Source organism: Megalopta genalis, chromosome 6 (assembly GCF_051020955.1).
Source record: "Megalopta genalis isolate 19385.01 chromosome 6, iyMegGena1_principal, whole genome shotgun sequence".
NCBI classification, from domain to species: Eukaryota; Metazoa; Arthropoda; class Insecta; order Hymenoptera; family Halictidae; genus Megalopta; species Megalopta genalis.
The window spans coordinates 21,374,727-21,397,773 of record NC_135018.1 but is presented as its reverse complement, the minus strand read 5'-3'; the positions used below and the strand labels follow the sequence as shown (position 1 = coordinate 21,397,773).

The following is a 23,047-nucleotide window of genomic DNA, read 5'->3' as shown; positions in this document are numbered from 1 at the left end:
CATATATAGATATGTATTACGCACTTCTATTTTCTTGCATGAATTTGCTGTAAAGGGTGGAAATTAACCCTCAAATATTCAAATATTTTATATTTTATTGCTATAATTCGCAAACTGTACAAGACAGAAAAAAGATCTTCGAACGAAAGTTTTGTCCAAATCTATCGTATGGTAACAATTAACAAATCGTATACAACATGATAAATTTGGACGAAAGAAGTGACTTTTGTTTGAGGTCTTTTAAAATGTTCTGATCGCTGCAACTGAGAACAAAATGATACGGTGGATAATGATATTCAGTGGATATATTAGCATTTTTTCAAATTATAATAATCATTTTCTTCCTTCCTGTTATGAAGCAGCCCTTCGAAATAATTTGAAAGAATACTATACAATACCATGCTATCAAACTTATTGTTACTAGTATTGTTAACCGATATTACAAACGTATTGTTAACCAATATTCGAAAGATGTATTAATATTTTTCAAGCTATTGTAATGATTTTCTTTAAAGTTACAGCAGTGGTTAGTGAGAATGTTTGAGAAAAAGATCGTTGCTAGCGAAAGTACACTGAAATGTAAAATGATTCTTAAATCTGTAGGTATAGCGTAAACCAAAATCAGTAGGGGAAATATTTATTAAAAGAAGTCTTCATTTGAGAGATTTAAGAATTTTTTGTTTTGCGAAATTTGAATTTTGTAAGGATTTCGTGGTGATTATCAAGTTATTTAAATTATTTAAGGAATGTTCTCCTATGTATATCCACTACATGACACGAGAAATAGCTGGCAGAAACGTGTTTACAAATAAATAACGGTAGCTAACGAGTTTCAAAATAGATTATAAAAATGATGCTATGGTGTGTGTGTTATGATATACGATACCAAAGCAAATATATATAAATTCAACACACCACAGTTTAGCTTAGCTCAGCGTTGCCAGAAGATCCGGGTCTTCGTTGTTATCCTGCAAGCAAATTACACATTCAACACCCTCAACAGCAACATCCGGTGAAAGATTATATTTTTAAACAGCTTCCGAGGTCTTCACTTGTTCTTATTTCCTCCATTCTTTAAAACTGTGTAATCTTTCTTCGCTGTCTTGCCGGATAAAATATTTCCGGTGTGTTCAATAAAATATGTCCAGGTGAATTTCCTCTCTACGTTTAGAGACGACTTTTTGTTTTCTAGTTCCTGTTACGCGGCGTTGGTTAAATAATGATGTTACACGTCCGACATGTGGTACAAACGAGTTTGAACAGCCTGAACGTACTCTTCGCCGGGTTTAGGCGTGGTTTATTCGAATTCGGGAAATAACAAACGGAATTAGGTATTACCGTATGATTCAACTGGGCCGTCATGATTGTGTGCACCGACCGATAGTAATTACATATGCGCGTACGTACACAGAACGGCCGTAGTCGTGAACAAACGCTCGAAATTTTCGATAGCAGTCACGTAGATACGTGCCGATGAAAATTCCTTCTATCGAACTTCCTGACAGTTATTCGCGGAAACATTTCGAATAAAGTTTCATTCCCGGAACGGTTCCCCGGCATTTCCGGCAATCAGGATCGCATGGTTACGCAAACGTTAGGTTGTTACTTGTTGCCTGCGAACTATTCTATGCCAACTGACCGTTCCAGCGGCGCTGAGTATCCTTGCAAATAGAAAATGTTTATATGGTTACGTGTACCGGCGGCGGGCTGATTAAAATGGAATACGTAACCAGGAAGCGCGTCTCTCGTCGTTCCACGTTCGAGTCTTCAACGTTTCAAACACCGACTCGTTTGCTCGCGTATAAGGTTTCGTCTTCGCAACACTGATCGTGCCGGATTGGCACGGACCCATTCTGCCATCGCTTGCGCAATCATTTCGAACTAAAGGTCTAATACTCTAGTATCAATATTACGAATTTTTTCGTTCACAGTAGTCTATACATGCGTTCGGTCACTTGTTGCTTTAAAGCAGGCTCGAGTAACAAGCGTTCTCTTTGCTAGAACGATTCGGGTTTGCTCCGGAAACAATGCTTTCAAGCTGATGATGGAGGGCGTGATAGCAGTAGTCGTTTGACAAGAACTCGTTTTTAGGAGTCTAGGGATGGGAGGATCTATTGCACGCTCTTCTCACTACGGTCACATTGAAACCTATACAAACCCTGCTGACAGTGTAGAACACATGATCGCGGATAATTCGTACGAATGGGGAACATTTATTTATGATCGCACGTTCTTACTGTAATCTAATTTGTTTACTGATACCTATTACAGCGTCCAGCAACCCAAGTGCCCAACGTAACATATCCCACTCTAGATTTGGCACTGTTTAGCCAACATGTGTGGCCATGTCCTAATCGAAGGTCCCACCGACATGTCACTGCAATAAAATCGTTAGTGGCCGTCCGACTCGACAAGAAACAAAGCAGACTCTACGGTCCTATCCAACGATACGGCAACTTCGGATTGACAACTAGGACGAGCGTCATGGTAACAGCCTAGGTGCAGAAACAAATGTGGATACGCATTTCATAATCGAACCCTCGCATAACGAACGCTTTCGTCGATATTATGACAGCCACGGCTAAATCAATTCGAATCCTTACGTATCAGATTTCTTTTACATTTTTCGATCTATTTCATCGAGATCAAGATTACTCCTCCTACTTAACTTAGAATACGGCAGCTAGGTAATGTCGATGAAACGTTTGCAACCTTGGATCAAAATGGACCCAAGTCCGTCATTCAAGAGCTAAACACCATCTTCCCCAAAGTTTTCAGGCATTCGTAAAAATCATTCGTACAAGCGAAGGGGCATAGTACAGAAGGAATTGCAGCGAAACCCTATTAACCCCTAATCCTATGATCTGTTTTCTGGCAGCTACGTTGATTAGCACATAATAATTTCCCTATAACAACAAGTGAATTTTTGTTTCTTGTAAGTCTTCACGTACTTTCATGAACTTACATTTTAATAACAGAAGAGTCTTTGTTTCGATTTAGAAGAAATGAATAACTTTCATATATCCTGGATTATACGAATAAGATATTCATCCCGGGTCGGACTCGTTGTTATAGTGCAAGGAGTTAAAGACGCTCCTACACATGGAAAAGTATAATCGAACATGCGATCGTGTCGAAGCAATCAATTGCTGAGTCTATAAGTGGCAAAGAACGGCGTCAGCGTTTCTACGTACATATTAATGCTGACCGCGGCGACCTTTACGAAACTATAGGATGATTATAACCGAAGAAAAATTAGCAGCCATTGCTTTCTGAAATGTAATGGACATTTGAGTCCCGCGAATTCAGCGAAGTGGTAGCATTCCACGGAAAGTGTTCCGCGCATTCGTTCGCTCCGGAATGTCATTCGCGCGAAGCGCGGAGCACCGGTGGCGCGGTTCTACTTGAAAATATCTGCGTCACGCTGCCGGATGTCTTGAAGGACATCGTCAGGGATGAGTCGTAGCTGATCAAGGTCCGCCTGGCGTCTTCGCACCAATTCCAGAAGACGAGCTTCTGGTTCCGCGCCTCCAGGTCCATCAGCAGCAGAGCGAGGTTCTTGGCGACGGTCGCGTCGATTCTGTGCACGTGACGACCTTCCACTATCACGGGAATGGTCTCCGACCTGGTGCTGCACCTGCGGGACCATAACCGCCGTGCAGACAGTGCAAGTAAACTGAACTCGACGAGGCGCGGAGGACGTTTCATACTCACCAGGACATGACGCACTCGCGGAGATACTCGGCGGCAGGATAGCTCAGCGACTGTTTCGGCGACACAAACAGAATCGTCAGGCCATCGACAACGCGCTCCTCGATCAATAAGCCTGGCCTGGCCGTGAAATAGAGCAGGAGAATTAAATTTACAACGATCCCGGCAATCAGCCCATATTCCGACCCAATCGCCAGACAACTCAGGAAAGTCACCGTCAAAGGTATCAGATCGATCTCTACGGGCAAAGGTAAACATCTGATTTATCGAACCGTGTGCACATGACCATCAGCCTTTCTGCCTAAAGTCGTAGAACATTCCAGTTTTGAATAGAAAATCGTCGCGTTCAACGAGAAGGATGAGAACGAAGCCGCGGCATAAATATCGACAAGAAGTCGGGTATCAACGCAGATACGAAAATTTATAGAAGGTAGAAGAAAAATTTTCTTCGTCGCTCGGTGGCCAATACGTGTCACCTTTATCTCAAACCATGCCAACTGTATAAAAAATGGACAATTTGGGAACAGAAGATTCGTGCCTCGCGGCTTGTTTTTTTTATAGTTGTTGACAATTGTCGACTATAAAAACTAGCCGCGAGACTCGAACAATCGTATCACCTCTTCCAAAATTGTCCATTTTTGTTTACAAGCTGAGAGACAATTGAGGAGAATTTACTGTGCATATAAAAACCAGCCGCAAGGTTCCCAATAATAAAATTGTAGTCTAATCGGATCTTACTTTTCGTCCTCCAGATCATGCCGAAAATACTAAGATCGAACATGTAATACATGGCGACTATAATCACAGCTGCGAGTGTCGCTTTCGGGATGAACTCGAAAGTCGAGGTCAGGAGACCGCACGCTAAAAGCACCAGGCATCCGGTGATTACACCGCCCATCGGTGTTTTTACGCCCGACGCGTTGTTTACGGCGGTCCTTGTGAAGCTGCCCGTGGCCGGCATCGAACGGACCAGGCTACCGAAAATATTGCAAAGTCCCAGGGCGAACATCTCCTGATTAGCATCGACCGTTTTCCCTTTCGCTGAAACAAAACCACGTTCGGTACATAAGCACACTAAATTCGCATGGCTTTGCTGCTTTTTACAACTTCACCGGATCGGGTTGGATAGAGCTAAATGTCTCGTTTTGCAAATAAAATTATGCAACGTGTACTAAAAACAATAATATGAACTATAACCGTTATGCTTTACGTTTGCAAAGCTTTTTGGACGACACTGTTAGATTTTGTTGAATAATATCATTAGGTTACGAATTTCATGCATTTACGAGAAAAATTATTTTGAATAAAAATCCGCAGTCTTAAATATTACAAAATGATCACTTGTGTTAGACAGTGGAAGCAATAAAAAATATCGGCAAAAAATACTATGACAGGAATCTAATTTTGACGAAAAAATTGTACAGTAATCGTGAGAATTCTTTAATAAATAATGAAATTGTTATTAATCTAAATAATAACAGTTTTTTGTACGGATAAATGCGAAGTTATTAGTTATATGGAAATATAAATGAAAATAATAAAATCAATAATAACCGTTATTTTTATCGGTGTAAACTTCAGTTATCTATTTCTGAATGAATTTTTATTCAAATTCTGTTATGTAACTGGTCATTTTAAAGCGCCAAGTTCGCACGAATAGTTTTGTTTTCACTGTTTCGAGCTGTTCTTTTAGCACTGTCCAAATCAATATGGAGAAAGTTGGTACAAACAATTTTATCGTGTGTTTGAAAAATTAAAAAAAATACATCAATTAAAAATGAATAATGCATATATTTTTTCACGATAACGGCCGATCGTGAGTTTCCCAAACTGATCTATGAGAATTTATCTGATTATTCCCACGACCTCTCTCCAAAAAACTACTATCTTCTTAAACATTCCGAGAATTTCTCGCGACAAAAAGGAATCAAATATTTGTCGGCGAAAATTTGTAGATACTAAACTGCGATATACTGCTCCAACGTTCGCACAGTTTGAAACTGCAATTATTTTTGCGACAATTTAGCGTCTCGCGTGCTGCCACATTGGGAGGAAGATACGGTTTAATCCACTTTTAGGTAACTTACCGAAAGCTTTCGCGATGGCGATGCTCTCCAAAATGGCAACCAATGGGACTGATACCGCAGTGCTTCCGAGTTCGTTGACCGTCTCCAGGAAATTGTATGTGTGATTCCCGGTTACAATGGAGAACGGTGGTGGACCAAAAGGCGGTAAGCCTTCCGTAATGTTTCCAGTAATTTTGAAAGGTTTAATTCCGCTCGAGTACAACGAATAGCTTAATATTATTCCGATGATAACGACTATGGCGTTCCTGGCCAGCGACGACAGCCACAAGAACTTCTGAAACGGCGTTCCGGTCTTCTTGCCTGGCAAATTCTGTTCGACAAATTTTTAGACAAACTGCGTTTCAGTCAACAAGTACAATCATATTCTTGAATATCCGTAAAACAAGAATTTATTTAGTCATTTTATCGTTTGCAAAAGTGAAAATTTTCGTGATAAAAACGTCTTTTTGCTTCGCATGTTTGGCATGTTAGCTAAACACGTTTTCTCGATTCATTTTGATACATAATATTTACGTGTAGTCATGCAGATTAACCCTAGAAAGATAACCATATGACAACGTACGTAAAAGATAACCATACGCTTCAGAGGCGCATGCTTTTCTAAGGCGTCAATTTTATACTAACAATGGATATTTATTTAAGTTAATCTAGTCATTTTAAAGGTTTGGCATTATTGTAAAAATAAAATGCATTTATATTATATTTTTTTATATTTTAAGTAATTTTAAACTTAAATCACTAGACCTCTATGAAAAATTAACAAAAATCAACAGTCTTCGCAGGCGCCTCTGCGACGTAGGTTATCTTTCTCGGGTTAAGATTATCTTTAATTTTTCTTTCTCAGATAAATACGAAAATATAAATTGTACAAGTCAACGAAAATTTTCTATACGAGAACAGTGTAACAATATAAGTAACATTTAAAATAATCAATAGACCGTAGATTTTATAACAAAAATAAGTAGGTGAAATTTACTTCTAAAGTAAACAATCTAACGAATATACACCTTGTGATCTTAATTATATAATTAAAAATTTCTATTTAAGCTTCTATTAAGAATCTACTTCAATTTAAACTTCTATAAAAATCTATTATAATTTAAATCTATAATAAAAATTCGTTCTAATTCACATCACCCTCGATTCAAATTAATCAACTTAAATTCCTATTAGAAAATATATTATAATTTAAAATTTCTCTTCAAACATTTCTATTTAAGCTTCTATTAAGAATCTACTTCAATTTAAACTTCTATAAAAATCTATTATAATTCAAATCTATAATAAAAATTCGTTCTAATTCACATCACCCTCGATTCAAATTAATCAACTTAAATTCCTATTAGAAAATATATTATAATTTAAAATTTCTCTTCAAACTTCCATTATAAATTTGTTATAGTTTAAATTTATAATAAACTTCATTATAATTTCATCCGGAAATCATAACGAAACGACAACTCCTACGGAAAATACCTTATTGAAGATAAAACAATAAGAATCTTGTTCGTTGATTCTACAAAATCGTATGACGAAAGGCTAAACCAATAGTTGCCGAAACGTATTCAGCGCAGAAGCGTACCTTCAGACAGACGAGGACAATCATGGAAGAGACTCCTAGAACAGTATCCCAGAGGGTGATCTCGTTCACGTGATCGACAACTTTGACAATGGCGTCGATGAAGGAGTCGCTTCTGCCGCTCAGGCCAAAAAGCGTCCCAAGCTGAGACGTAGCAATTATTAACGCGGCCGCATTGCTAAATCCAGAGATCACCGGCATACTAACGAATTCCACGAGGAATCCCAAGTGCAGCAATCCCATCAGCAGAATAATGCAGCCGGACAAGAAACAGACGAACACCTGGAGAGGAAGAAGTTCGTGGTCTTCGTCGATCGTGACACAGAACCTACGATGCTCGGATTGAATGCGATTGTACGATAGAGCGATACGAAAGGAGGGGGGGGGGGGGGGTAAACGAATTTTCCAGCTCAAGATGAAGAGGGCGAGACGAAAGTGGCGGAGAAAACTCGCGATAGAAAATAGAATGTTGGGAAAAGAAAGAGAGAGAGAGAGCAAGCGTGAGTGCACTTACGGCGATGTCCTCTCCGAGCCTCATAACGTGATGCTGCGATAATAAGGCCATTATCGCTGTGGGTCCCACCGTGATATCTTTGCAGCTACCGAACACCAAGTAGATGAAGCATCCCATGATACCGCTGTACAGGCCGTACTGAAGTTTTCAAAAGTTCACCTAACGGGAATCGGTTCGTGCAGCCATCGTCGATTCAAAGCGACCGGATCATCGCCCGTTTTCAGCGATTCTCGAATAAAATTTCCACCGTGCATTTTGCGGTTTTCATCGACACACGAGAGCGCGACGTCGCCGGGCACAAGGTCGAACGTTCACGCCGATTCGAAACTTTGTTCCCGAGCGAATATCGTTTCCACGGTCGAACTTTCCGCGGCCGCGAGAAAGAAAGTTGTGCGGTATTGAAAACGGGCATACGCACCTGGGGTGGAAGTCCAGCGACAATCGCGTAAGCTATACCCTGCGGTATAGCAGTCAGACCGACTGTCAGCCCTGCCAGAGTGTCCTGCAAAAGTTTGCTCCAACTGTAGACAGGCAACCATGCCAATATCGGTATCCTCCGCAGAAGGAACCGCTTCAGATCGATCCTTGAGCTGGCGCTCCTCCCTGCAACCCGACCAATCGCGATGATTTATTCACAGCGCATTAATTAGTTTTCGATTAATTCGCCCGGAGTAACCGCGTGGTTTCGTGATCGGTGGAATCGCGATTTTTCTGGATAAATCACCGAAATTGCTGCCTTTCGCGAAACTTGTTCGATAACGCTATTTCTGAATGATAAATTCTCGTCTGTTGCTGGCGTAGAATTATAGTCCGACGAATATTGCGTGTACCTTATATTAAACACTTAGGAGTCGGTATCGTATCAACTGACGGAGAGTGCCTCGAGATCAATCAAGCTTAACGGCAAACGGTAATGATATTCCTGATCCCGAAAATCGAATTCGGTAGTTCGATTTACGTTTCGACCAGAGCGAAATGTGAAAGAAAAAGAAGAGAATGCTATCGAGTTCGAGAAACTTCACCGAAACGTGGTTAATTCGAACAGACCAACCACGAAATTGAAAATTTAATACCCTTACTTGTTGATACCGGGGAATATATTACTCCCGACATGTTTACGAAGAAGCGGCGCACAGTGTTCACTTTAAAAATTACAGTTTTCCCGATTAGAACGAAGATCTTCCTTTCCGGGCAAAGAGGAGAAACAATCAAAATCGATCGCCGCTAGATAATCTTGTCTCCGAGACGCATGAAACAGAACTCCCTGGGAAGAAGAATAGATACCGGATGAGAAACGTGGAGAACTGAAATTATGCCCGAAGTAGGAGACATTGCAACATGTTGATTACCATCGGTTATAACCGGCTAGTCGTTAATATCATCGTGATATCAGTCAATGCCTATGAAATTGCCGACAACCGTATCATTTCCCGCCTATAAAACAAGAACCATTAAGCATTATCCTGCGCGGCGAACAATGCCAATCTGTTCGCGTGTAGAGATAAATCTAAACGGCGATTTTCAGTTAGTGTATGCGCAAACGAGAGCCGTGTCACGGACGAAGATGATCGCGCGCGCGAACCTTTTCTTTGAACACTACTGGGTTCACGGTTGCACCACCTGTTACGAAACATCCTGCGTCTGAATCTCTGTAAGTACCTACACAACACCATAATTTCGATCGGCGCTAGATCACGTTCGATCCAACGAGTCGCTGCCGTGATGATCCCACTTCGCTGATTATTCTCGACCGCGGTGGATGCTCATCGATCGTCTGAAGATGATGATCGAACACGGCCGGAGCTGCCGCAGAACCACGGAAAGCTTTTTCGACAGACTGACGCTCATCACGATCCGCGGTTCTAATTAAGAGGCGCTGTGAACTCGAGCTATACACCGATAACATTCGCCGGACTACCGGATCGCCTTGATAATACAGCATTCGAAGCTGCATTGTATTGACACTACGATTCCGGCTGATAACGGATCACATGACTAATCCTGTCGGTAGAATCTTGCTCAAACTCACGGAACCCGAGACCCGTCATTCCATAAATCAGAATTCGCATTGCCCGAATTATTTCGAATAAATATTTATCTGAAATAATTATCCGAGTGAATTTCTTTTTAATCTAATGTTTTATTCGAATATTTTATTCGTATAACACTTTCATGTATTAGCCGTAACAGATTATCCCATCTATTTATTTGAATAATTCTTTATTCGAATAAATCGTTGGAGAAGATTGTACAATTATTCGAACAATTATGCGAATGATTGTTGACTGTTTTTGATTTTACGTAATTCTGTAAGAATGGATTTATACGAATACATTCCGTTACGTACACACACGTATATGCGCGTTTATTTAATGTTTTTTTTTTATGACGATATCGCGAACGATGACACCTCATAACAAATACACACATTATAAACATAAATTATCGAATGTACGATCCAACGTGCTCTCTACCCAAAAGTAAGAAATTTTCCAATGCAACATTTGAGAGAAACTAAATTGTAAAAATTAACGTGCAGGAAATTAGTCGATAAAACAGTTCATCATTTTTATTCAAATCGATTATTTTCTGAACGATTTCCTGTACGAATAAAATCTTATTCGAATAACAAGTAACATCTTACTCGAATAAAATCTTGTTCCAATAAATTCGTGCCCGGATAAATTGTTACCTAGATCGATTTTTCTTTGATTGAATATTTTTTGGATGATTGGTTTGTCTTTATCTCGCATTCCGCAATTATGTTCAACTCTGCCAGAAACGGTTTAACTGGTCGCGGCACCTCAGATACCTGGCTACTACAAATCAAGAAAGAGATTCCAGAGAACCGAACTATGGATCGTTGATTGACGATCCGTTTGTGCTCTCTTATCTGACGATATTACGGAAATGACAATATAATTACAAAAAAGCAATCGATAGCCGCTATCGGCGTATATCAGCGTTCTTCAGACTAGATCTTGCCGAACAAAATTGTGGATTTTATGAGCAACGTACCAATCGAGTGACGAAGCTTTGTCAATTTGATATTGTAGATTTATTGTTTTACCCGAGGTGAGTTAGCTACCATTATATAGTAGAGTATAAAAGAAACGAAAAGAACGAAAGAAACTATTTTCTAAGTGACTCCTTGCAACATTCGATTTTGTATAAAGGTTCACTGTCTAATGCTTAGACATGATTCCAATTGGATAACAATATACGTACATAAACATTCGTTTTAGGCGAATAATCGATGTAAACACAATTTTTTACAATGAAATCCTCTGCATGAATTGAGCTATTGGATTACAGGCTAATCAAAAAGTGATAAACAAAGCAGCCTAGTGACGTCTTTATCGTAAATCTAATGCAGCAAAAACGGAATTAGGATTGCGTGTCGCTTAAAATCACGAATTAAATGGACTTAATAGATCTCGATTTGGTCACTGGATTCTAATATCAGATCGTCAACCTTCGACTGTATTTTGCCAAGTATTTTTTAAGATAACAAATAAACTCCGATACTGTCATCCACATCAATATTTCCTCCACTTATTGACATTTGTTCTATGTGGAACACTGTGAGAATAATCGTTTTATAGTACCTGCGAAATCTTCGGCTGTATTTGCTTTGGTCTGATCCTGAGGCAAGCAATAGGAAACCATACGATAAGCATCGCAGCGTCATTGATACGAGAAACATGAGAATTTTTGTGTGCCGTTCCGTATCGAGAGAATCGAAAATGAATGTAGCACGAGTACGTAATCATGAAATTGATATTTATTTTTAGCGATTGTTCCACGCACGTTGCCAGCCGGTACATTGCTGCGACGAGTATCGATTATTTCTATTTGAAAAGAAATTTATAAATGACGAACGCAACGATTTTGCTAGAACAATGACATGATGCCTCACGTGCTCGCGATCCATTATCTTTATATCGATTGCTTAGTTCGGAAGTCTGCGGCATTATCTCTGCTGATATGACACCCAAAAATTATCCATACGTTACAATAATAATAATTTGCGGATTCTTAGCCATTTGTCGAATTATTGCCCACCGAATCCCAAAGTCAATTAATTATCTTTATGCGCGGCTGTTACAGATACAAGTAGTCTTTATCTCTGACCGATATGGTTCCGAATACCACACGTCAAAAGAGAATGTCACTTCAACAGGTTTCATCCTAGCCTCATTATCGTCACATTTCGTGTAAATAAATAAAAGTAACGGTTAATTCTCTGGCCGATTGAGAGGTGACGGTTTTATCGTCGATAAGTACTTACTTTTCGGATCACGAGTCGAAAATTCGTCTTTGTATTGCGACGAGACTAAAGCTGGGCAGATTTAGCGTATTGTTATTTAAAATTAATTGTAGCTTGAAGCTTAAAAATTGCGATGCGAGAAAGTCATAATTTATGGCGCAAAAACGTAAGCGTTGATCCATTCATCGCAGACTGCGGATCTTTATGCACAATATAAAGTTTCGGCATGAATCGCCAGAAGCCGGAACAGAACGAACCGTTCCTTTCTTCTTCAATAACTTTAATTAAGCTTTAGAGAGTTTTATCAATTTTTCACGGGTTTAAATCCTATTACTCGCACGAAATATGCAGCCCAATCGCAGCATCATTGTATTACTTCGCACACAGCAGTGACTAGTTATTATTTATTAATGAAAAATTAGAGATATTTAGCGTGCTTGTGAAAATTAAAAAGTGAAACATGTATCTTTATTAGCATTTAATTTGTATCATTATTATTACCTTATTACTGTCTTTCGTTATCATTATTATCATTATTATTACTTTTTCATTTCGTTTTTCTTTTGTTAGTAAATCGTTTTATACTGTTTGTAGTAAAGAGGTGAATCCCCGTTATTATTCTTTTTGGTACAAAATATAATGTCATAGTATTTTATAATACTAAAAGAAATAAAAAATAACAATTAAAACAGAATTGTAAACTGTTAAAGAATATTCAAAAATCCGAAAATGTAAAAGAAAAATGTGTTCCACACACTTCGCAGTCGGTAGGACTCGAACCTACGCTCCCAGAGGGAATCTGATTTCTAGTCAGACGCCTTAACCACTCGGCCACGACTGCTACGAATTAACGTCTCTCGTATATTTAAGAAATATCACCTTCTTTATGGAAAAAGAATGTAATTAATAACAGTATAGTTAAAACCGATTGTCATCGCGTTTTATCGTTCTTGCCGCCACATACGACAATTAATCTAATCGACGAAACAGGAATTCTACGCGAACATTTGATCGATCGACGACATAATACGATCCAGAAAAACGATCTTAGCAAACACTCGGCAGAAAAAACGGCGACTGTCACGGAACGGTACGAGAACTCGCTAAATAAATAAATAAAACTCACTCAACAGCGGCGTCGCTTCTCCGATACTCCTTTCGTACGGCATTTCCGCATAATCAAAAACCGTATCGAGTCGTTACGTGCATGCGCTTAGGAAACACAAAAGCGTCGCATGTTCCAGCGGAAAAAGAACGATCCGACAATGCTCTGACATTGTCGATAAGGCAGAGCATGACTCTTAACGACGACTGGTGGCAATGTTATCGCGTGGATTCACGCTCGAAATATTTACCGAGCTCTTTGTGATACAAAATAACTATCGAATTGAGTCATTTGTAGAAATGAGATCAAGTACCTCGTAAACAGGTTCAAACTTCGATTGGTCGAATTCGAACTCTCTACAAGTACTATAAGAAATAAAAACAGTATTCAAGTATACTCAGAGGCGGATTTAAGTATAAGTTAGATAGTCTATAGCCTAGGACGGCAGTTTTTAGAGGGAGACGGTTTTTGAGGAAAATTCCGCTTTAGGTTTTATATAAATATGGGTATACGTACAGTTTTAAGTTTTATCAGGACAGTGATCCTAAACACAAGGCCAGAATTGTATAGGAATATTTATTATACAATTGTCCAAAAGTACTGCATCCTTCTCCTCAATCGCCTGATTTAAATCCAATTGAAAATTTATGGGATCGATTGGACCGCAAAATTCGTACAACACCTATAAGGACAACAACAGAGATAGAACAACGTTTGTTAGACGAATGGAAACAGATTTCGCCGCGGATTATTTAAATAAAATCATCTGTAAGAATTTTGTCACAATTTTGTTTATCGCTTATTATACAAGAGATCATGTGCAATAAATAAACAAAATTTATGTTTCTACTTACTTTAAGAAGTGCTTTATTATATGAGAAAAAAATTGATTCAATAATACTATCATAAACAATAAAAAGGAGCAATAATTCTTCTAACAATATCGTGCTCGAATATTAATGCGGGTCACTGTATGTATATTGAACTTGATCTCATTCTTAGACACGTTCCGCTTCTTTTCAAATTACGCTGCAAGATCGTGAAATTACCAATAATAGTCGTCGCGCATCGACTATAATACAGCGATACAGCAATAATCGCGATTGTTCCGCGAATCATTCTCCACGCGGTGAAAATGGTTAGCCATTCCAATTTACTCGAATAAATTGATCGATAATCGTTAACTGTTTTCGAAGTGTGACGAGTTGCGGAACAAATAAATCCGATGCTCCTCCGTTGGGAGACTACAGTAGATAATCTTACTTCCTACTGGTTATCGAATCGATAGCCTTCATCGAAGAGATACTGCAGCTCGCGTGCCATGATTCACGAAATAATTGTATCAGCAGATGACCATCTTTTCGATAGATACGATGACACCGTTTATTTCAGAATACAGTCCAATAACTGTATCTATTTACGTTCCTTCGGTTTGTTGTTCACGGATCTGGGATTAGACGAAACACTCGTTTTCACTGGCTATTGATTTTATTAAGCCGAGAGGAAAACAGAAACTTGATCGATCGGCGTCAGTTTCGTTTTTCACGCGTTTCAGTGAGTCTTTTTCATCAGGGATCATGAGCGGTATACAAAATAAATTAAGAAAGTGATAAGAAAAGAATTTTTTTTCTTTTTTGACTAACATGTCACTGAAATTTCATTTTTAGCTTAAGGAATTGACTTTTACGAATTTCGTTCGAAAAAGTATTGACAGCGTTGGAATAAACTTTCTTGAGACACATTGTACATAGATACATGTTTAACCTACAAGAATTATGGTTTTCTTAGTTGTATTTCTTGATTTGTTTATTGGACAGCGTACGATTATGTCAACCTATTCTTAGGCCTCACTTATGTGACATGTTGCACCTGTCATAGCCATGTGAATGCATAACACGAATAATTTTTTTCAAGTTAAATAGTTTAGGTAGTAGTTACACGAACTTAAAAAGAAGAAAAACATGAAAAATTCAACGAGTTTTAACGTTTTCAAGATAAATGACTTCTTTTATCACAAAAAGTGACATTTGTTAAAAAAAATGTAACAAGATAGTAGAAATATTGTTAATATCAGAAAAGAAACCAGAGCAAATCGAATGATCTTGGTTCGATATCAATCGGTCAATTAGTTTTTTATTTACCCGTCGTGCAGATTTAGAAAACGAGACTGCGAGAAAAAAATGAATAAAGTTTGTGCTGTGATGTATACAAAAAAGACGATGTTTTTAAATCCATTCTAGAAGAATCCGTGTTTAAATATTTTATAGAAAAAAAGGAAAAAGTTCTTCTCCATTAATTAGAGAATATTTTATGATAGACATAGTAAAATTCATTTTTTTTTAATGCTCATGTTTCCTTACATATTATATACGCACACACTACAAACATCCGCAGTCTAATAATATGCATGTGTAAACTGATGACGTTAAGATATTATTTTTCAATGAAATCCCTTTTTCAAATAACCGATTGGCTACTTTAAGATCGAGTGCAGGTAAAAGTGTGTCGTTACGTCCTTGCAGAAGTGTAAAATTCTGATTTCGTTATAGGTTGAATTCTATCATGTTTGAAGTGACGGGGAGAGACGCTAACATCGATATCGCAGTCGAGCTCCTTACTTGTATTGATTCATACGTAATTACTCATTCATACACATTCTCGTAGCTCGCGGGTGTATGTCAGTATACAAAGGTGATTGAAACTTGCACGAAAACAATACACCTTACCTTGTTGGAGGAGCTTTCATCTGCACATGCTGGCAAGTCAAACAATAGCTAATCCAATCATGATCGTTGATTATTGATCCTTTAAGTGACAGCTTACGGAAAGCTATCAAATCATGCATACGTCCAATTTAACTTACTCCGTCATTTGTTTCCGAAAACAACCAGTATTATGTACGTAACATAACACTAGTTGTTTTCGGAAACAAGCAGATTACCGTTGTACAAGCACAGATCGCAACTCGATTAGGAATAATTACATCCATCGCCAACACGCAAATAACGTTGCAAATAGATTATTGTCGAAAGGAAAACCTATTTATCACCAAATAATCGTCGCCGCTGCTTTATCTCGTAAGGTCGCGACGATTTCGCTCGCTAAACGATTTAACGTATTATAAAATAAAGCAGCGATTCGTAAAAAAAAAATCATAATCAAACGCAAAGCACATTCCGCGTTTACGTAATCAATTGCGCAACGCTGAGAACCGATCGACGAGTAACTGATACCTACAATTCGAGAAAAATGCATGAAAACTCAGCGACCGTTAAATATTTCTTTCGCGTACTCTTAATTAACTGCAAAGCCAGTAAATCAAACATAACTAACACACGATACCTTTTTCTGCACAACAAGACTTACTCTGGAAGCCACAACTTCTATTTCAACTTATTTTCTGAATTTCACGCTTCGACTGCATTTAAAAAAATGGAGACCGGTTTTTTAGTCGAACGCTTCAAAGAAACAGTCATTTGCGACAAAGTGATACACAGTACGTGCGCAATTATCGGTTACAAATCATCGGTGTATTTCTTTGTCGTAAATAATCTGCGCAGCTTCGAATATGTCCTTTTTTTAATTTGCGGAGATGTCGGTGCTGGGGAAGACAGGAAGCGAGCAGAATTTTCAAGAGTAACAACAAAAAGCGAAACGACGAGGATGGGATTCGAACCCACGCGTGCAGAGCACATTGGATTAGCAGTCCAACGCCTTAACCACTCGGCCACCTCGTCCAGTGACAACCGCTTCTTCATTAAACATATTTTTAGTTCGCTGTACCCGCCGCATCTGTTTTCAACTATACCGAAGGTTTCACGATACAACCGACCAATGGACGATTCTCCACATGTACAAATAAGTCGAGGAAAAGAAATATCCTTTCCGTTTCAGAACTCGTTCTGTAGAAAAAATGGAGTTACACAATTCGTCATATATGTGTATTATTAAATAGGAAACTGTTCACTTCTGGCACTGTTCGTGACTTTTCATGAATGTTAATGCAATAAAAGATGTTATTACGCTTTTTAGAACCATTTTTGCCGACTGCACCACAATTTACGATACACACTGTATTGTACATTACATTTCGACGTTGCCCTTGTCCCTGGCACTGTCCAAATGTCCTCAACCTTGCACGATACAATCGTTAATATTTGTTCACAGCGTTCGAAAGAATTCTATCGTTCTGGCCCATTAAGCAGGACAGCCGCGTTGCATTGGTTCGCTTCGAACGAGTACTTCGATCAGAATCCGTCGATCCGTTTCACGAGTTTGACGTGCAGCTAGTTAATTACGTAATAAACAGTTTACCGTCCACGGAATTATAGTACCGCCGAAGGAAATTGCTTCGTATATTCATTTAACATGTTCTGCTCGATATTGGCACGTATATTGCCGCATACAAATTTTATCACTACCTCTGGCAGATATGCAAAAACTGATTGTTCAACAATTTATTTGGCTGTTTTTTTGAGAACGTAAAATAATCTTGGATATTCGGATAGGAAATGCACATTTTATCAAAATTCTATACTTTTTAAAAGTTCAGAATTCGACGTTTGGGTCACAGGTCTGAGACTCTGGGGTTAAATTTTCTGTATCAATTATGAGAAACAGCGACCAAATAGGAAGCTCTTTCACAAATAATCTGCATAGATTGGGAAGAATACAATAACATTATTAAATTCTGCATTTAATGATATTATTAAATTGTGCATAGAATCCGCAAATGAATCCATATATATAATAATACGAATATATAATAAAAATATATATAATAATATAATAATAAAACATCTCTGCTGTAGAAAAGAATTTCAGGAAAGATATGCGTTTGACATTTATGCGGAGCGCAACCGGGAAATACGCATTGTACTTTGAACAGCAATCCAATAAATGTATAAGATGAATATACAAATATCGAGGGAAACATGGGACGCGGAATAACGGGGCCGGATATGGCAATGGCTTAGAATTTTAGAAGAACCCGTGAAGAATGGAAACTAAGGTCGCCATCTGGAAACAATGCGAGTTCGATCCTAGATAACGGGAAATCACGTGCGTCCCGTTTACTTCTACAAATGTGCATTACATCGGTCGAGAAATTCAGGATTCCTTTGATCACGCGGTTGCCTCCTATAGAGCCAGCGCACTTAATTTCCATGAAGTTCACGTATCACCAGGCGAACGCTTTCTAATCAGCCTCGGGGTAATATTATGTAGCATTTATATATCAAAGTGAGTGCCCAATCGAAGACGATTTACAATACAGTGATATAAAACTGTTCGTTCGCTTACAAATCTCTACATTTTTCTTTCGCGCGTCACGTGAGATTATCGATTCTGTATTCCGGTCGAGTACAAGTTTACAACGAAAGTTCAGCGTGTAAGAAAACGTTACAAGAACCAAAAAGAACAGTCGCGATTGCCCCAATTAGATTTGCTCGAGTTCTGCGCTTGAATTTTGCAGTACGCCTACAATTGTTAATGTTACAAGAAACTAGACCGTGGATTTTCGTGCATTTATGGCTTGTAAATATTTCAAAGGAATACTAAAATACAACAGAATCTGATAGAATTTTTGCTTATTCATGCACAAAAGCTGTGAACACTCGAAATAAAGCTTACACTTCGTTTCACTTTTTAGTAATCTGTCGAAAGAAGTGGAAAATTACATAAATGTCTACAGTCCATAGATAATGGTTTGAATAAATGAAGAACTTACAAAATACTATATATGCTTGAATACTAGAACCACCACGATTAAACACAATTAATGTTTACTGTTTCGTAATTATAACAAGATTGCGTTTATCCAGACTTCGTTTGATTTCTATTGTAATATCTGCTTGAAAAATAAGTTTGTCAAGAAGTTTCTCATAAAAAGATTTGTATAATTTCAGCAACTGTGAAGAGAACAATCTGAGAAATCAGTCATTTGGTTTCAATACTGATAATCTTAAATCGGCGTAAGTAAAATTTTTGCAGCCGAGTTATTAATCTGCGTACAAAGAAAGGTGTCCAAGATTGAAGTTGTTGTTCAGCATCGAACTCGTCCAAATGTAATCTAAATATGAGTACAGCAAGAGAATCCCAGGAAACGGAACAGTTCAGCAGTAATAAGGACAGCAAACTGAGGAAGTTCCATTGCGATTTGCGAGAACTCATGATCGAGCGAATAATTTAACGTGTACATACGTGTTCGAAATCGCCTTTTGTCATTGCTCGGTGTTTCCTTCGATCGAAAGAGAGCTTGTGTACCAACATAAACACCTACGTACTCATTAATTAATGGCAACCCACACGATAGATGAGAGGAAGATCTGATCTTTTGTCCACGAACTATGAAGACGCGATCGGCAAATTAATCGTTCGTTTTCCTCCAACTGTTATTCCCTCATCAATGATCCGGAAATTTGACGCTGAATCGAAACCACAGCCTCGTGACGTTTCTAAGAAGGCGTACTTTTCCTACAAACATATTCTATGAATTCCAACACTCGTAGCATCGAATCATTCGACCAAAACCGCTGATCGTGAGCGGGCATGCTTCAGCTCGATTCGCGTGACACACACGATGCGACGCGTTCGTTCTCCTTTTTTTTTTTCTTTGTTATCGTTGTCGATCCGATTGCTCCCACAACGAACACACTGGTTCACGTGAACCTCGATCGCCGCGAATCCGTGCCAGTATGCATCGCTCTGACGTAAGAGAACGGAAACAAAGTGCAAGATAGAGGATACTGGTACGACCGCACGAAAGATCTTCGGCTAGTAACGCGCTTATCGTTAACGATCCGCGCAATTACTGACCGAATTATGTAACGCTCCGGCTGGTAAATAGTAATTAATGCTATCCCAGGAAGAAAATTTTTAAGGGAATCCCGCAGACAACATTGTACCCGAACTAGAATGATACCGCGAAACTTTAACGAAACATCCCAACTATTTTTAATAGCCTTGCAGCCATGTTCGATATTTTCGGAAAATATCAAGATGAAGTAAAGAATTTTGTTTCTTAAAAATTTGCTTCACTAAAACTGAAAAATCCTACATGATTTATTATGAAACATAATAAATTACAAAATGCGACGAACAATACGCCATTTTAAATAGTTTCACTGTTACCTTCATTCTGATATTCTTCGAAAGAAGAACGAACTCTTTCTCATAAATCCCTTTTGTGTTCTAATACTTCGAGGATTTTTACAAATATTTTCGATTTTAATATACAGTTTCACAATGTAGTCATGTTTGTCTGTTACAGTCAACTTTAAGGTCAAAACGGCAAAAAACTCGAAAAAACAAATGTGAAGAACGTCTGGCCGTAGAGGAACATTTTTCGTCAAGTCGACACGCGACGCCTCTACTGTAAAACGATGTACAGAAATTTTATTAAAAATTTACCAAACTCGTGCAGGATACGGTGCGCTCTGTCCTTGGAACAATTCAACTTATATTGCGGTCAGAAACACTTTTCATTCGCAGAAAACAGGTTTTGGGAATAAAAAGATCCATGCCAAGTGCATGGAGCAAGAATACGCGGATACCGAGTGATTTGAACACGCAGATGTGCTGTAATATCTTTTCTTTTCGCCCTCCATTCTAATTCAAATTTAGTATTTTAATCGCAAAACTGGACGATAAACAGGGCGTGTAAAAATAACTAAAACAAGGACAGAAATGGAAACTTTATTATCTCTTTTCTTTCAATTTTGTCTTTAGAATTTATTATATGTTCTTGTAGACAACTAGAAAGATTGTTACAGTTATCTCGGATAATTATCATTTTACTACGACGTTGTTTTACGTGAACAACGATCGTCGAGTTACATCATCACGGCACTATTCAGGGCGATGACCTTGACATAATGTTAAAAGACCATCAAGTATCGTGATAGCTTTTAGAAATATTTATCTAATTTGTTCTGTTGTACACCGACATCTCCGACAAAATATTATACACTGCAGAACAGCCACTGACTGGAAGAATGATTCCACGATTTCTTGCTAACGACATTTCTTGTCAGAGTTTTTCCCGTCTAATTGAGAAATAATGGGCATCTTTTTGCGTCAACAACCTAACCAATGGAACGTAAAATTTACGAGCGATATATTTGCGCACGCGACACAGCAAAAGGAGCCGTCATTTCAGCCACGATTCCAAACAGTATGCATTTAGAGATTCGAGTTCCGCTTAGGAAATCGGAGTGCATCACATTTTCAGCGCGGCAAATCGAAAAGCGGCGTCATCAAAATCGATTCCCGGTTCGTTTTCGACCTTTCGGCGTAACAATTTCGAAATCGCTCGGGAACGAACCTAATAAACGTGTTTACCCTAACAAGCTAAAATTGGATGATTGATATCAATTCCCAAGTGCGTACTCAATTTTTCTCCGTTCTGCAACATAGTCTGTGAAATGGAGTTTACAGAACGTTAAAATCATTCAACGTTTTCATTCTACTGTTGGAAGCATTTTTTGACAATCTGTTCTGTTCTTCTATTATTTGTTAAATCGTGATCTTCATTTCTAGTTATATTAATTTTTACGAACGTAGTTAGAATAAATGTTGATGATATTGCATAACAATTTTTCAGAGACTTGTTCGCACCATGTGAACTAAAAATATTTCTCTGCTCACAACGAATTTTCGACTCAATTCATGCACAATACACACACATGCACAATACATGTACAGTTGGCACAAGTACTTATCACGTTATTTCTTTAGTTGTTTGTTATTTGTCGTTTTTACTGGATCCACATCATTATGCATCGTGAACCTGTTCGCCAAGTGATGTACCTATCATAAATATCCAAATGAGGCCAAGTAACTATTTATTATGCGATGAATACGATCACAACGAAGTTTGCATCCTTGTTGGAATCATATAAGGTGATCTATTGTAGGTATGTATATCTAAGCAAATAAATAAATGAAAAACAAACTAGAAATCAGTCGAAGGTAAAAATAAATACAAATTACGAGTGTGTTCGTCGTCTCTTGTGACAAGTCATACACGCGTAGAATGCAATTTATTATCATTAAAACGATTCAAGATGGCACCAGGACAAGCGAACAGCTGTTTATAGCATATTTGAAAGTCTGTTTTTAAAGAAGAAGGTAATTGTAAAGGCAATGAGGAATGATACTGATAGTCAGCGAGAATTTTTTAATAAAATATACATATCGGGAGAATAACCAGGGACCATGCATCGGACATGTGTATGTTCGCAAGAAACGAAAAGTTCTCGACGTTATTTCACAAAAATGTCTACTTCAAAATAGTGAATAGTTTTAATTGTTTAGATTTTCAATTCTTGTGTTCGAGAAAGATGGGCTGATGTAAAGAATAATTATTTTAGAATATTAAAATTTTTAGTGATTAATGCCGGTTGTTTGTATTTATTTATTGGGGGTATTTACACTAAAATATATTTTCAAAGCTAAACAGAAAATATTATTTTATATGTAAGAATGATTCTTTTCCCATTTCGTTTTCCCATTCACGTAGCATAATGAGTTTACACATGTTACAGTTTGTTTACGCACGTCACAGAGCTATGACAAGCATAACGTTTTTATCCTTGGCTTTACCTGCGGCACATGAACGAGACCCTAATCTTGATACACTGAGCACCTAATCGATCTTTTCGTAAATTCGGGAATCATGTGACTGAAAATACATTTAGTATTATCGTCTTGTTTCTGACTATCTCTTGTTCTTTTCCCATTCGCTGTACCTTATTTTTCCGTTTCAACGATCATGTCTGCA

At 38.2% G+C, this 23,047-nt stretch overlaps 1 protein-coding gene, 1 long non-coding RNA gene and 2 other non-coding genes across 8 annotated transcripts; 1 reads left to right on the top strand and 3 right to left on the bottom strand.

Annotated features, from left to right (window-relative positions):
* Nucleotides 1–77: 77 nt before the first annotated feature.
* Nucleotides 78–13,444, bottom strand: LOC143259733 (sodium-independent sulfate anion transporter). Of its 5 annotated transcripts, none has more exons than XM_076523137.1 (8): nucleotides 13,288–13,444; nucleotides 8,310–8,494; nucleotides 7,892–8,029; nucleotides 7,381–7,659; nucleotides 5,799–6,108; nucleotides 4,450–4,752; nucleotides 3,715–3,949; nucleotides 78–3,637 (listed from the first exon to the last, which is right to left on the bottom strand). In XM_076523137.1, the coding sequence occupies exons 1-8, from the start codon at nucleotides 13,328–13,330 to the stop codon at nucleotides 3,364–3,366; spliced, it is 1,767 nt and encodes a 588-aa protein (XP_076379252.1). In that variant the 5' UTR covers nucleotides 13,331–13,444; the 3' UTR covers nucleotides 78–3,363. The 5 variants fall into 5 exon arrangements, with proteins under 5 accessions (XP_076379252.1, XP_076379254.1, XP_076379256.1 ...); XM_076523139.1 differs by lacking the exon at nucleotides 13,288–13,444 and adding an exon at nucleotides 9,555–9,752; XM_076523141.1 differs by lacking the exon at nucleotides 13,288–13,444 and adding an exon at nucleotides 9,551–9,751.
* Nucleotides 3,943–5,496, top strand: LOC143259747 (uncharacterized). Its single transcript, XR_013033758.1, has 2 exons — nucleotides 3,943–4,141; nucleotides 4,464–5,496. It is a non-coding gene; the product is annotated as an uncharacterized LOC143259747 (long non-coding RNA).
* Nucleotides 12,921–13,002, bottom strand: TRNAS-AGA (transfer RNA serine (anticodon AGA)). Its single transcript has one exon. It is a non-coding gene; the product is annotated as a tRNA-Ser (tRNA).
* Nucleotides 13,445–16,921: 3,477 nt separating the features above from the next.
* On the bottom strand, nucleotides 16,922–17,003 carry TRNAS-GCU (transfer RNA serine (anticodon GCU)). Its single transcript has one exon. It is a non-coding gene; the product is annotated as a tRNA-Ser (tRNA).
* Between the last annotated feature and the right edge of the window lie 6,044 nt (nucleotides 17,004–23,047).

What these genes read in the sequence shown, in the direction of transcription:
- LOC143259733 (XM_076523137.1), bottom strand. Translation starts at nt 13,330, where the DNA reads ATGCCGTACGAAAGGAGTATCGGAGAAGCGACGCCGCTGTTGA. An exon ending in TCGCTGGACTTCCACCCCAG is followed by an intron (nt 8,030 to 8,309) that starts GTGCGTATGCCC and finishes TGAAAACTTCAG; the next exon opens with TACGGCCTGTACAGCGGTAT. An exon ending in CGCGAGTGCGTCATGTCCTG is followed by an intron (nt 3,638 to 3,714) that starts GTGAGTATGAAA and finishes ATGGTCCCGCAG; the next exon opens with GTGCAGCACCAGGTCGGAGA.